Here is a 13,344-nt window from a genome sequence, read left to right on the forward strand (position 1 = left end):
TCATCACCCGGTGTCTGGGGATTACAGCAGGACATGATTCATTCTTAAATGCTTTATCAAACATTTAGCCATATCCCGCCACACAAAGTGCACCATAGAGCAAATTCTTCCATGTTTATAGGTACGACCTTCCCCATGACCTTGCAGAACACTTGTATATTATTCTAAGATACTTCTGAGGCCTTTTTATTTAGACAGAATCGGGCCCTCGTAGCAGCTGCGTTTTCACAATGTTTTCGGGCTGTCTCCCTTTTCTTACCCCATCAAATTAGCCTTGATGAAAGTTTACAATGTATAAATAAACCCTGTGGCACACATGGATGGTTGAGTTACCGTCACGGAGGAGGAGTGCCAGAATACTCTCGGCAGAATCAGCAGGAAAATAAATAGTCCAATACCCACCAGGCCGTGTCTTTGTAAACATAATGAAATGACCCTGCAGCATTCCATTAGCCATATTTCCCTTGCAAGGGCAGCACTTTGAGATTCCAGTGGAATGAGAAAATGTTTCTGAAAAATACCTTTCTGAGACCAGACTCCAATGCAGACCGTGGCGTTGTAGGTCCTTTTTTTCTTAAGTCGCTTCGATCACACCAATCGAGTCAAACCCCATAACCTTACAAGCTAGAGGTCTTAGCAGCTTCAACCTTTGTGGTGTAGCCTACTTGGTCAAACAATTGAATCAAGCCCTTTTCCCTGTCCCTAGTCTTTTTCAGAGGTAGGGGAGGTTCCCCCTTGTACCCCTGGGTTCAGGGCAGGGGGCTCAGCTGTGACCCCCTCAGGGGGCTACACACTAACCCTAACATCCTGTAACCCCTCTCGCCCTTAGCCTCACTCTTCACCTCACTGACTTCTAGCTATTTCTATGATCTGGCTGGACATTTGGATGATGTCTTTCTTCCCCCCCAAAAATAGCAAACCTCTGAACAACACTGGACTAATCATCATCATGCTGTAATACCTAGCTCTTTGGCCTACCTCTGAAACCCTCTCTGGGGACACAATTCAGGGCCCTTGGGTAGCCTGCATTGTCTCCAACTTAGAGCCAGGAGGTGGATGGGTCTAAAGTGACGTCATCAACTCCTCGTCTCCTTTCCTTTGCCTGCTCTGTTCTGAACACGACTATGTTCTGAAATCTATCCCAGAAGCCCGAGAGAGCCAGGAGACTTGTTCATCTGTAAAAAAATAAATAATATATTACCGTGGGGATGAACGAAATAAGACGAGACGAGGAAATCCAGTTGACACTATTGGGACCGTAGTAATGCTCAGAATATATGAGTTAACATACTGATCGACACTGGAAATTGAATTTGTCATATACCCTAAGTATGTCATGCTATTCACCACAGAAACGTTGTTACACCGTCGCTGTGTGCAGTTTATATGTTTGTCGCCAGACATTTCAGCTGACCCGTAATTGAGGTTGATGAAGTGGCTTATTACATCCGTCTGGAAGCCAATACTCTGCCCTGAAATGGTCCAGTGGTGGGTAAATTAATTATTTAATTAAAGACGCCCAAGGTCTCTAACAGTTTTCACGCTGGCAACCCATTCTTCTTTTCAAAAGCCTTACTTTGAAGACAGTTATTCTCCCACCGCCTCTCACCAGCTCCTTATTACCGCTCCATAAATCATGTGCTTTGCATGTGTTCCCTCTTTAAGCAAATTAGGCATCAGAGGGTTCGGATGGATTCCACATTGCAGCGCAGCAGCCTGCCCTGCAGCCAGGCCAGCAGGTCTGTGAGGAGTTTAGATCCAGCTCTTAGTCCCCGGCATGAGACTAGATACCCATCAGAGTCTCCACAAGACATAGTAAAACATTCTGGCACGAGTGCACGTTTTGGATTGATGTACTCAGCAACACATTGTTTACAATGCGAAACCAGAGGGAACTTTCTTCTGCAAGGAAAAGCAAGATTGCAATTAATGACATATCCCTGACACCCTCTGATCTGTATGGATTGACTAGGGGCTCCTAGGAAAGACCGATAGAAAGGGAATTGATGTTCAACACTCAGTGGTCTCTGGGTACCACCTGCTCCCAGGAAGGATCATTGGCTCAGGTCTCCACCAGTGGCGGTCGGTGCCGTTTTACGATTTCCTGTTTTTCTTTGTGTGAGCATGGCCTTATTACAGCATATCGGATGACATTTCATATTCCATTCACCCAGTTCAATGTAACATCGATAGGTTTAGGCCACTACATGATACTCAAATTTGCCCTATACCCATCATGAGATTGCTACAACCTAGCCTACAAATGAACGTTTATAACGTAGGTGCACAGGGCGAGAGACAAATTGGAGTAATCAAGGTGACTGACAGTGACCCATTCAATAACGCCTTGCACACTCTCGCCTGCTTCTAGATGATCTAGGGTGTAATCATTAGTCCAAACAATTGTAAAACGGTAGGTCCATCCCCATTTCGTGCTGTTTGCTTCCGTTGCAAAAATGTTTTGCAACAGAATTGGTGGAATGAACCTTTTATCACCTGCACAACAGCCATACACAAACATCACATCTACGTGCTTTCCTCCTCATTTCCTCCCTGTGGACTTCAGTGCACAACACAACAGCTGTCTGTGATCAGGTGAAAATACCTCTCCAAGCCAAAACGTCATACCATAACCGCTAAACACAACCTGCATCGTTGTCACCATATTAGCTAACATAGTCAACATAGCTACTAGAACTAACGCATTAGTAAACCCACAATCCCACAGTAGTGTACAGAAAGCAGTTTAGCAGTTACACTGGAAGTCCCCGCTGGCAATACATTTATAAAATGGAAAGTTTACCTTGAATTGGAAGTGTTGGATAGCCTTAGCCAGCTTGCTAACATTAATATCATTCCTCTGAGTCAGTTTGTTGAGTAGGCTAAATTAGCTAGCGTAAGTGAAACTGGAAAAAAATAAAAAATAAATATCTCTGTCCTGCTTCTACTTAATTTAAGAAATTAATTTGTTTAAAACTGTCCAACTATTGTATTTCTCTCTGAGTCAACTATTCACCACATGTTATGCACTGCAGTGTTAACTAGCTGTAGTTTGTGCATTTAGTACTAGATTCATGGAAGTTGTTACTGTGTAGGTCTATGGAAGGGGGTGAGAACCTAGGAGGCTCATGGTTTTGTATTGAAGTCAATGTACCCAGAGGAGGCCGGAAAATATCTGTCCTCCGGCTACACAATGGTGCTACCCTACAGAGTGCTGTTGAGGCTACTGTAGACCTTCATTGCAAAACAGTGTGTTTTAATCAGTTATTTGTGCTCCCGAGTGGCGCAGCGGTCTAAGGCACAGCATCTCAGTGCTAGGGGCATCACTACAGACACCCTGGTTCGATTCCAGGCTAGATCACAACTGGCTGTGATTGGGAGTCCCATAGGGCGGCGCACAATTGGCCCAGCGTCGTTTGGCCAGTGTGTAGGCCGTCATTGTAAATAAGAATCTGTTCTTAACTGACTTGCCTAGTTAAATAAAGGTTAAATGGTGACGTGAATATATTTTGCATAGTTTTATCTGAAAAGGACAACTTTAAAAAAATAAAATGTTTCACTATTTAGTTTTTTATGAAATTCACTGAGTAGGATGGTCCTCCCCATCCTCCTCCAAGGAGCCTCCACTGGTCTCCACGTCAACGGCGCTTCCGTTACTGACTTCATGAGCTAATGGAAAAACCTGCCTCCTCACCCTTCCTCCAGCCACCGGACTCAAAACAAATCATGTTCTTGGGTCGGGGTGAAAAAGAAGAAAGTATGAGTGCGCTGGACTTGTAGAGCCTGACTATAAAGTGCTGGTATATGCTCGCCGGACAGAGTGCACCGTGCAAACCAGGGACGGGTTTTCTGAGGGGTTGAGGCTGTGCAAGAGGACAGAAAACAGAGCGGAGCCCGTCGGAGCTTCTGCAGCGCTCCACCGTGGCCAGCGGACTGACTGAGCCGCGGCGTGTTTGTGTAGCCGCAGTGTTTACGGGGTCGAGGGGAAAGCCACCCACATTGCAGACGACGATTAGACATTTCAATCCTCGCACACTTTGCAAACCACAGAGCGAAGGGGGGGGGGGGGAAATGAGGCAGCTTGTCAGACATTTTTGCTGGCTTCCTGAAGGAAAGGAAGACAGTTGACATTTTTTACAGTTTAGTTCTATGTAGTTTAGCGTGTTTCTAAGCTGTAATTGAGTTGGCTTGTTTTTATAAGCGAAATGATAAGAAGCTGGCTCGTAATGAAAGTTGGATTAGTGGCGCTTAACGTGAAGTTTTGCCCACCTATCTGGCCAAATACCTATTAGTCTATTATGGTTGGTCTGTTATGAAGGGGACGTTATTTGTTAGTTTACACTGTCATGTAGCGGGAATGTGTTTATTTTTTCCGGACCCGTGAAAGCAGGTGTTTTGATCTCGAGGCCAGAATGACACATTGTCCTAAGAGTTGAACTTGAAAGGGACATAATTGTAGTAGTTGTTACCGAATACTGTAGTAAAATAACTTCACTGCCATAGCCTGTTACTAAAATAAACAAGGGGTTTTAAGTCCACAGGAGTGTGGGTGGGTGCCATCTAGTGTGTGTGCGCCTGCAGTGCCACACACACCAGCCTGCAGACCCAGCTGAGTAAACGTCCCTGGCCCTCACTGTGCCAAGGGGAGGCCCTCCATCCCCCTCCCATCCTGGGGCTGAGGGGTGACTGGGGCATAGCAGAGCAGGACTCCCTAGTCACATACCATACAGAGGCCTTCACCAGCCAGTCCCCCCACATTAGGCAGCATAATTCAGCCACGCGTTTGATATTTATATACACAGCCTAGGTTTGTATAATTCCTGCCTAACATTTTTAGCCTTGAAATCCTAAACCACTAAATGCAGCCCTGCAACTGGCTCTGTACATGTGTTACTTTTTATGTGATTTGGTTGAAGTAGCCTCTGGTAGAGTTGAGAGGAGTGTGTGCATGCACATTTGCAGGTGTGTTGGCAGAGGTAGAGAATTTTAGCATTATTACAGACATCCAAAAGCTATGAAGAGTTGCTTTGCAGCACATCACAACATGTGTGACCTTGTATTGAAACTTATTAAAAGTATATTTAAGATTAACATGTAATGCGCTGAATTTATAAAATACATCGGCCAATTCAGAAGGGAAGAGAAACTTTGGAGGTAGCTCTCGACTAGAGTTTCTTTCTGGGATCACTTTCGCAATAACTGGGCTGGCACTGTATCAGTCCCCTGTAGATGGCGCACTCTGTCCATAATAAGTCTGGCACCTGAGACAGCATAGACAGGGAAACAGGCAGTTTCCATTTTACCTACTCACAAATTGGTTTAGAACGTCATAATTTGGGATATCAATGAAAACTCCATTGGGAGTACAATAAATTGTAGCCTTAAGTTTAGTTAACAGAATCATGTTCAACATTAATTCATTGATTCTATTTATAGTATTATTGGTTAAGGGTAAGTTAAGTCTTGTACCTTTACCAAAAGTGGATATACGCCAATCTTTATCTGAGACTCTTTCCCAGACCCTTTAGACAGTCATACAATGCTTTAACCTTTTCTTTATCAAGTGATCCATAGAGGGACCACTCTGAACATTTCTCAGAATACTTTTTGCACCACTTACGTACTCCTACGTGTGGGTGTGCAAGTTGTTTATTATTTTTCTCCATTGTTACTTTATCAAATCTCTAGTAACCCAGTATACTTCACCAATTCCTCCTTTAGACTAGTGTTCTATTCTTTCAGGGGTTTAGATATTTACACTAGTTGTTCTATTTAACAGCATATTCGGGAATAGTACGTTCTCCTTTCATATCTCACATACACAGATTCCCTATATAATGTTACAGATCAACGTGAATCCCTACAGACATCCACACCACTCATGTGCATCGTCAACGACTCAAAATGCCTACAGTAACATCTCGTGCTATTATCAGTGGTTCTCAGACCACGTAGACTATCGTTACATCCTATGCCATATGTATCTTCAACGGTTCGTTTGCCGCAACATCCTATACATATAAAATGACACCACGTGCTATTAGTAATGGCTGCAGACACACGGAGACACTTCTTCGGTATTTACCATACGTATCTTCAATGGTTCCAGTGGTTTTCAGACCACGTAGACACTTCTCTTTATAAATGTCAGTGGGGCCTCCTGCCCTCACTCTAGCCTTCTCTTAAGACTAGCTTGCCGCCACTTCCTATACATATAAACTCAGCAAAAAAAGAAAAGTCCCTTTTTTCAGGACCCTGTCTTTCAAAGATAATTCGTAAAAATCCAAATAACTTCACAGATCTTCATTGTAAAGGGTTTAAACACTGTTTCCCATGCTTGTTCAATGAACCATAAACAATTATTGAACATGCACCTGTGGAACGGTCGTTAACCTCTCTTGGGTACGTGAGACGTTAGCGTCCCACCTCTTCAACAGCCAGTGAAACTGCTGGGCGCAAAATTCAAATACAGAAATACTCATTATAAAAATTCAGAAAACAAAACATATTTTACATAGGTTTAAAGATTAACTTCTTGTGAATCCAACCACGGTGTCAGATTTTAAAAATGCTTTACGGCGAAAGCATACCTTATGATTATTTGAGAACATAGCCCACTAGACAAATCATTACAAACAGTAACCAGCCAAGTAGAACAGTTACACAAGTCAGAAATAGAGATACAATTAATCCCTTACCTTTGATGATCTTCATATGGTTGCACTCAGTAGACATTCATTTACTCAATAAATGTTCCTTTTGTTCGATAAAGTCTCTTTATATCCAAAAACCTCAGTTTTGTTCAGTAATCCACAGGCTCAAACGCAGTCAAAACAGGAAGACAAAAAAATCCAAATTGTATCCGCAAAGTTCATAGAAACATGTCAAACGATGTTTATATTCAATCCTCAGGTTGTTTTTAGCCTAAATAATCGATAATATTTCAACCGGACAATAACGTCGTCAATTTAAAAGGTGAACAAGAAACGCACTCTCTCCGTCTCGCGCATGAAAAAGCTCTGTGACACTTTAGGGACTGCTCTTACTTCCTCATTTTTCAGGATACAAGCCTGAAACAATTTCTAAAGACTGTTGACATCTAGTGGAAGGCATAGAAACTGCAATTTGAGTCCTAAGTCAATGGATACTGTAATGGCATTGAATAGAAAACTACAAAACCACAAAAAAAACGACTTCCTGAATGGATTTTTCTCAGGTTTTCGTCTGCCAAATCAGTTCTGTTATACTCACAGACACTATTTTAACAGTTTTGGAAACTTTAGAGTGTTTTCTATCCAAATCTACCAGTTATATGCATATCATATCTTCTGGGCCCGAGGAGCAGGCAGTTTAATTTGGGCATGCATTTCATCCAAAATTCCAAATGCTGCCCCCTACCCTAGAGAAGTTAAGACACTAACAGCTTACAGACGGTAGGCAATTGAGGTCACAGTTATGAAAACTTAGGATACTAAAGAGGCCTTTCTACTGACTCTGAAAAACCCCAAAAGAAAGATGCCCAGGGTCCCTGCTCATCTGCGTGAACGTGCCTTAGGCACGCAGATGTGACTGCAGATGTGGCCAGGGCAAAGAATTGCCGTACTGTGAGACGCCTAAGACAACGCTACAGGGAGACAGGATGGACAGCTGATCGTCCTCGCAATGGCAGACCACGTGTAACAACACCTGCATAGGATCGGAACATTCGGACATCACACCTGCGGGACAGGTACAGGATGGCAACAACAATTGCCCAAGTTAGACCAGGAACGCACAATCCCTCCATCAGTGCTCAGACTGTCCTCAATAGGCTGAGAGGGGCTGGACTGAGGGCTTGTTATCCTGTTGTAAGGCAGGTCCTCACCAGACATCACCGGCAACAACGTTGCCTATGGGCACATACCCACCGTTGCTGGACCAGACAGGACTGGCAAAAAGTGCTCTTCACTGACAAGTCGCGGTTTTGTCTCACGAGGGGTGATGGTCGGATTCGCATATATCGTCGAAGGAATGAGCGTTACACCGAGGCCTGTACTCTGGAGCAGGATCGAGGTGGAGGGTTCGTCATGGTCTGGGGCGGTGTGTCGCAGCATCATCGGACTGAGCTTGTTGTCATTGCAGGCAATCTCAACGCTGTGCGTTACAGGGAGGACATCCTCCTCCCTCATGTGGTACCCTTCCTGCAGGCTAATCCTGACATGACCCTCCAGCATGACAATGCCACCAGCCATACTGCTTGTTCTGTGTGTGATTTCCTGCAAGACAGGAATGTCAGTGTTCTGCCATGGCCAGCGAAGAGCCTGGATCTCAATCCCATTGAGCATGACTGGGACCTGTTGGATTGGAGGGTGAGGGTCATTCCCCCCCAGAAATGTCCGGGAACTAGCAGGTGCCTTGGTGGAAGAGTTGGGTAACATCTCACAGCAAGAACTGGCAAATCTGGTGTAGTCCATGAGGAGGAGATGCACTGCAGTACTTAATGCAGCTGGTGGCCACACCAGATACTTTTTTTTGACCCACCCTTTGTTCAGGGACACATCATTCCATGTCTGTGGAACTTGTTCAGTTTATGTCTGTTGTTGAATCTTGTTATGTTCATAGAAATATTTACACATGTTAAGTTTGCTGAAAATATACATAGTTGACAGGGAGAGGACGTTTCTTTTTTTGCTGAGTTTATAATAACTGTAGATAACGTTATAGATCGAAATACTCAGCTCACAGAACTGGCTGGGTTATCCATTCAGACACACACTCAGTAATCTTCTATATTACCTCTTTCACACTGGAGCCAGTCTCCTGACAGCTCTTATTCACTCAGTACTTAATCGTAATAATATATCTTATTATCCAAATTTCAATCCGTTTAACACGTACTTTCCACACTCCCACAACTCTCACATCCACATTCACTTAGTACTATTCCCAAACACACTCGGTAATCTCCCTAATTACCCCATGTTCATCTGTACACAATATGTATCACATACATATATAATAACCCCATGTGCTATCAGTAGTGGCTGCAGCCCATGTAGACACGTCAGCGGGGCCTTTCATGGTACCGTTACTTGCCCTTCTCTATAAGATTAGCTCGAACCTTCTGTCATATGTATCACCGCCATGGTTCCTCTAGTCTCTACAGTATCTATAGTCCCTATAGCATCACAGTCCCTATAGCATCCATGGTATCAATAGTTTATATAGTCATAAATGCTATGTTCTCTATAGACTCTATAGTCTATGCATATAGAATAAAATAACATGCATATAGAATAACACACACATTCACTCAGTACATATTATCAACATTTCAACCACTTAACTAATATTTCTTAATATCCAAATTTCAAGCTTTTATTATCCAAATTTAAATCTGCTTAATAGGAACATTTATATCCTGTTATTATCCCAATTTTCAATTAGCTTAATAGTTTTCACTCTCACAAAGCTTTCACATCCACATTCACTACACTCACACAATTCACATTCACTTCGTGCTGTTACTTGACTTAGGACTAGTGGTACCCTCCTCCAAGTAACAGCACAAAGTGAATGTGAATTGTGTGAGTGTAGTCAATGTAGATGTGGGAGTGGAAACTGTTAAGCTGATTGAAATTTGGATAATAACAGGATAGAAATGTGCTTAAGTAGATTGAAATTTGGATAATAAAGCTTTTTTTTTTTTTTTTTACAAATTCATTTAAATTGACTTACTGAAATCAGAAGACATGTCCCTCAATTGCTCGCGGGGAATGTATCTCCTCCTGGGCCGCTCACAGTAAGGGTCTGGTCTGGGCGGGTCCCGTCGTCTTTTGGTCAGACGGAGCTCTACCGGGGCAGTCCCGTTAGTTATCTTATATACTGCAGACAAGTTATATTTGCATGATTTAGCTTTATTCATCATTCATAATTAATTCATAATTTACGTTCGCTTCATTCATGTGACCGACCAATACCTCACGAGGCTTCTTCTCTAAGCTGAGACCTTGAAACTGAGAGATCTTTTGTTCTTAAAGCAAGGGTCTGGGTGTACTGCCAAATTGCAGATACTGATTGTGAGGATTCGTTCAATCAGTCACTTGCACGAACACGAAAATGACTCATTAGAAAAGCACAAACATCCAAAATCCAGTTAATCCAGTTTTTCTATATTGTAACAATCTTTCTTGGCTTCTCTCCTACTCCATCCATCTATCCACCCCTTCTCTCTATCCCTCCATCTATCTATCATTCCTCCTTCTCTCCAGACCCAGAGCCTGGTGTCGGAGGCGTCCAGGAAGAAGGAGCGGGACCTGGTGTCGAGGGAGATTGAGCGGCTGCGCTCGTCCATCCAGACAGTGTGCCGCAGCGCCTTGCCCCTCGGCAAGATCATGGATTACATCCAGGAGGACATGGACGCCATGCAGAACGAGCTGCACACCTGGAGGAGGGAGAACAAGGAACATGCGCAGGCCCTGCTGCATGAACAGAGGTTTGGAGGGCTACACACACACATCTTACACAAACACACACTAAAGCAGGGTACTCCAACCCTGGTCCTGGAGAGCTACCGTCCTGTAGGTTTATGCTCCAACCCTAATCTAGCGCACCTGATTCTAATAATTAGTTGGTGAATAAGCTGAATCGGGTTAGTTACAACTGGGGTTGGAGCGAAAACCTACAGGAGGGTAGCTCTTCAGGAACAGGGTTGTAGAGCCCTGCACTAAAGCCTGGAGGTAGGAAAACAAGGAGCACACACAGGCCCTGATGCAGCAACAGATCTGGAAGACCACCAACACACACATTCTCACACACACGACTTGGCATACATTTATATTTTGGCGTGTGTGCATCTTTTCCAGAGTGACGGACAGCGCGGTGGAGCCTCTGAAGGCCGAGCAAGCCGAGCTTGAGCAGCTGATCAAGGAGCAGCAGGACAAGATCTGCGCCGTCAAGTCCAACATCCTGAAGAATGAGGACAAGATCCAGAAGATGGTAACCAGCATCAACTTCTCCTCGCGAATATGAGGGGGAGCCAAGGTCCAAATAAAGGATTATCGCCCTTAAAAAAGGACAGAGCGTTCAGGGTGAGCCTGGTTCTTACTTAGTCTGGTGAAGTCCGAAATGGAGGCCTCAACTGCACTTTTACACACCCACACTGACTGACTGGTTAGGGGAGAGAGGGTTCGAAGTCAACCCCCTAGGGAGGGAGAGAGAGACGCATGTTATTTTGCTAGTGCTCCATCCACTTTAAGTTGATTAACACACCTTTACTACACTGAACAAAAATATAAACGCAACATGTATAGTGTTGATACGATGTTTCATTAAATTAAAATATCCATACGAACTATTACCATAGTTCTCTCAAATTTGATGCACAAATTTGTTTAGATCTCTGTTAGTGAGCATTTCTTCTTTTCTCCTCCATTTCTCCATCCACCTTATAGGCGTGGCATATCAAGAAGCTGATTAAACAGCATGATCATTACACAGGTGCACCTTGTGCTGTGGACAATAAAAAGCCACTTTAAAATGTGCAGGTTTGTCACACAACACAATGCCACAAATGTCTCAACTTTTAAGGGAGGGTGCAATTGGCATGCTGACTGCAGGAATGTCCACCAGAGCTGTTGCCAGAGAATTTAATGTACATTTCTCTACCATAATCTGCCTCCAACATTTGGCAGTTCTTCCAACCAGCCTCATAACTGCAGAACACGTGTAACCACGCCAGCCCAGGACCTGCACGTCTGGCTTCTTCACCTGCGGGATTGTCTGAGGATGGGTGGGAGGTGTGCTGAGAAGTATTACTGTCTGTATTAAAGCCTTTTTGTGGGGAAGAATCATTCTGATTCGCTGGGCCTGGCTCCCCGGTGGGTGGGCCTATGCCCCCTTAGTCCCACCCATGGCTGCAACCCTGCCCAGTCATGTGAAATCCATAGATTAGGGGCTAATGAATTTCTTTCAATTGACTGATTTCCTTATATGAACTGTAACTTACTTAGTCCAATTTTTGAAATTGTTACATGTTGCGTTTATTTTTGGTCTGTATAGTTTCTTGTTTTTTGACATTACATACTGTATGTGTTGTGGGAATAAGGCTTGATATTGGAGTTCTTTTACAGCTTCAAGCAAAGGGCACATGGACCAAGCCAATACCCTCCACATCTACTTGATATACATTTGATACAGACATCTGTAATTTTTTAACATGTCTGTCTATCAACAATTCTGTTTACCTGAAGCTTCTTCAAAGCCTGTACAAAGCAATAGATCTGAGGTTTGCTGAGGAGCTAGGGACGCCACGAGCAGGAGACATGGCAGTCCTTTGACTCTTCCTTATGTCAACCACTATGCTTGTCCCAGATCTGTTTGTGCGTTCTGGCCAAGGTCAGCAAGACATCAAAAACAGACCTGGGATCAGGCTAGTCGAGCACCACTGTGCTTTGAGAAATTGGGTTAGTATAGAACTGTGTCCACTCATTGAAAGAGTAGCGTTGGAGTTAAAAGTAACATGACACTTTCATAGATAAAAAATATATAAATATATATATACACTACCGGTCATACTCATTCAAAGGTTTTTCTTATTTTTTTTTTACCATTTTCTACATTGTAGAATAATAGTCAAGACATCAAAACTATGAAATAACACCTATGGAATTATGTAGTAAGCAAAAAAGTGTTAAACAAATTGAAATATATTTGAGATTCTTCAAATAGCCACCCTTTGCCTTGATGACAGATTTGCACACTCTTGGCATTCTCTCAACCAGCTTCACCTGGAATGTTTTTCCAACAGTCTTGAAGGAGTTCCCACATATGCTGAGCACTTGTTGGCCGCTTTTCCTTCACTCTGCGGTCCAACTCATCCAAAACCATCTCAATTTGGTTGAGGTCGGGGGATTGTGAAGGCCAGGTCACCTGATGCAGCACTCCATCACTCTCCTTCTTGGTCAAATAGCCCTTACACAGTCTGGAGGTGTGTTGGGTTATTGTACTGTTGAAAAACAAATGATAGTCACACTAAGCCCAAACCAGATGGGATGGCGTATCGCTACAGAATGCTGTGATAGCCATGCTGGTTAAGTGTGCCTTGAATTCTAAATAAATCACAGACAGTTTCACCAGCAAAGCACCTTGTTAAAGTTAGTTTCTTTGTTCCTTGTCAATCATTGGCTCATTGGTTAAATTAGCATTATGACTATCTTCAATTAAATCATTCAAAAACCTTTATTAATGCAATTGCAGACATAAGTTGACACTCGGAAACATGCGTTATGTTCCTGTTAAGTTCTGCATCAAAGAAAATGTCCCAAGTTATTTTATTAAAACTAAAGTCCAGCCCTAGTGATGTCA

General features: G+C 43.3%; 1 protein-coding gene across 1 annotated transcript in view; it reads left to right on the plus strand.

Moving 5' to 3' along the window:
- The window catches only part of LOC120057742 (TRAF3-interacting protein 1-like), a 34,078-nt gene extending 22,556 nt beyond the window's left edge, over positions 1–11,522 (plus strand). The window contains exons 14-15 of the mRNA XM_039006221.1: positions 10,251–10,474; positions 10,845–11,522. Of these exons, the coding sequence (XP_038862149.1) occupies positions 10,251–10,474; positions 10,845–11,010 (390 nt within the window). The 3' untranslated portion in view covers positions 11,011–11,522. The remainder of the gene's footprint in view (positions 1–10,250; positions 10,475–10,844) is intronic.
- Positions 11,523–13,344: the final 1,822 nt, after the last annotated feature.

Source organism: Salvelinus namaycush, chromosome 13 (assembly GCF_016432855.1).
Source record: "Salvelinus namaycush isolate Seneca chromosome 13, SaNama_1.0, whole genome shotgun sequence".
In the NCBI taxonomy this organism is placed as follows: Eukaryota; Metazoa; Chordata; class Actinopteri; order Salmoniformes; family Salmonidae; genus Salvelinus; species Salvelinus namaycush.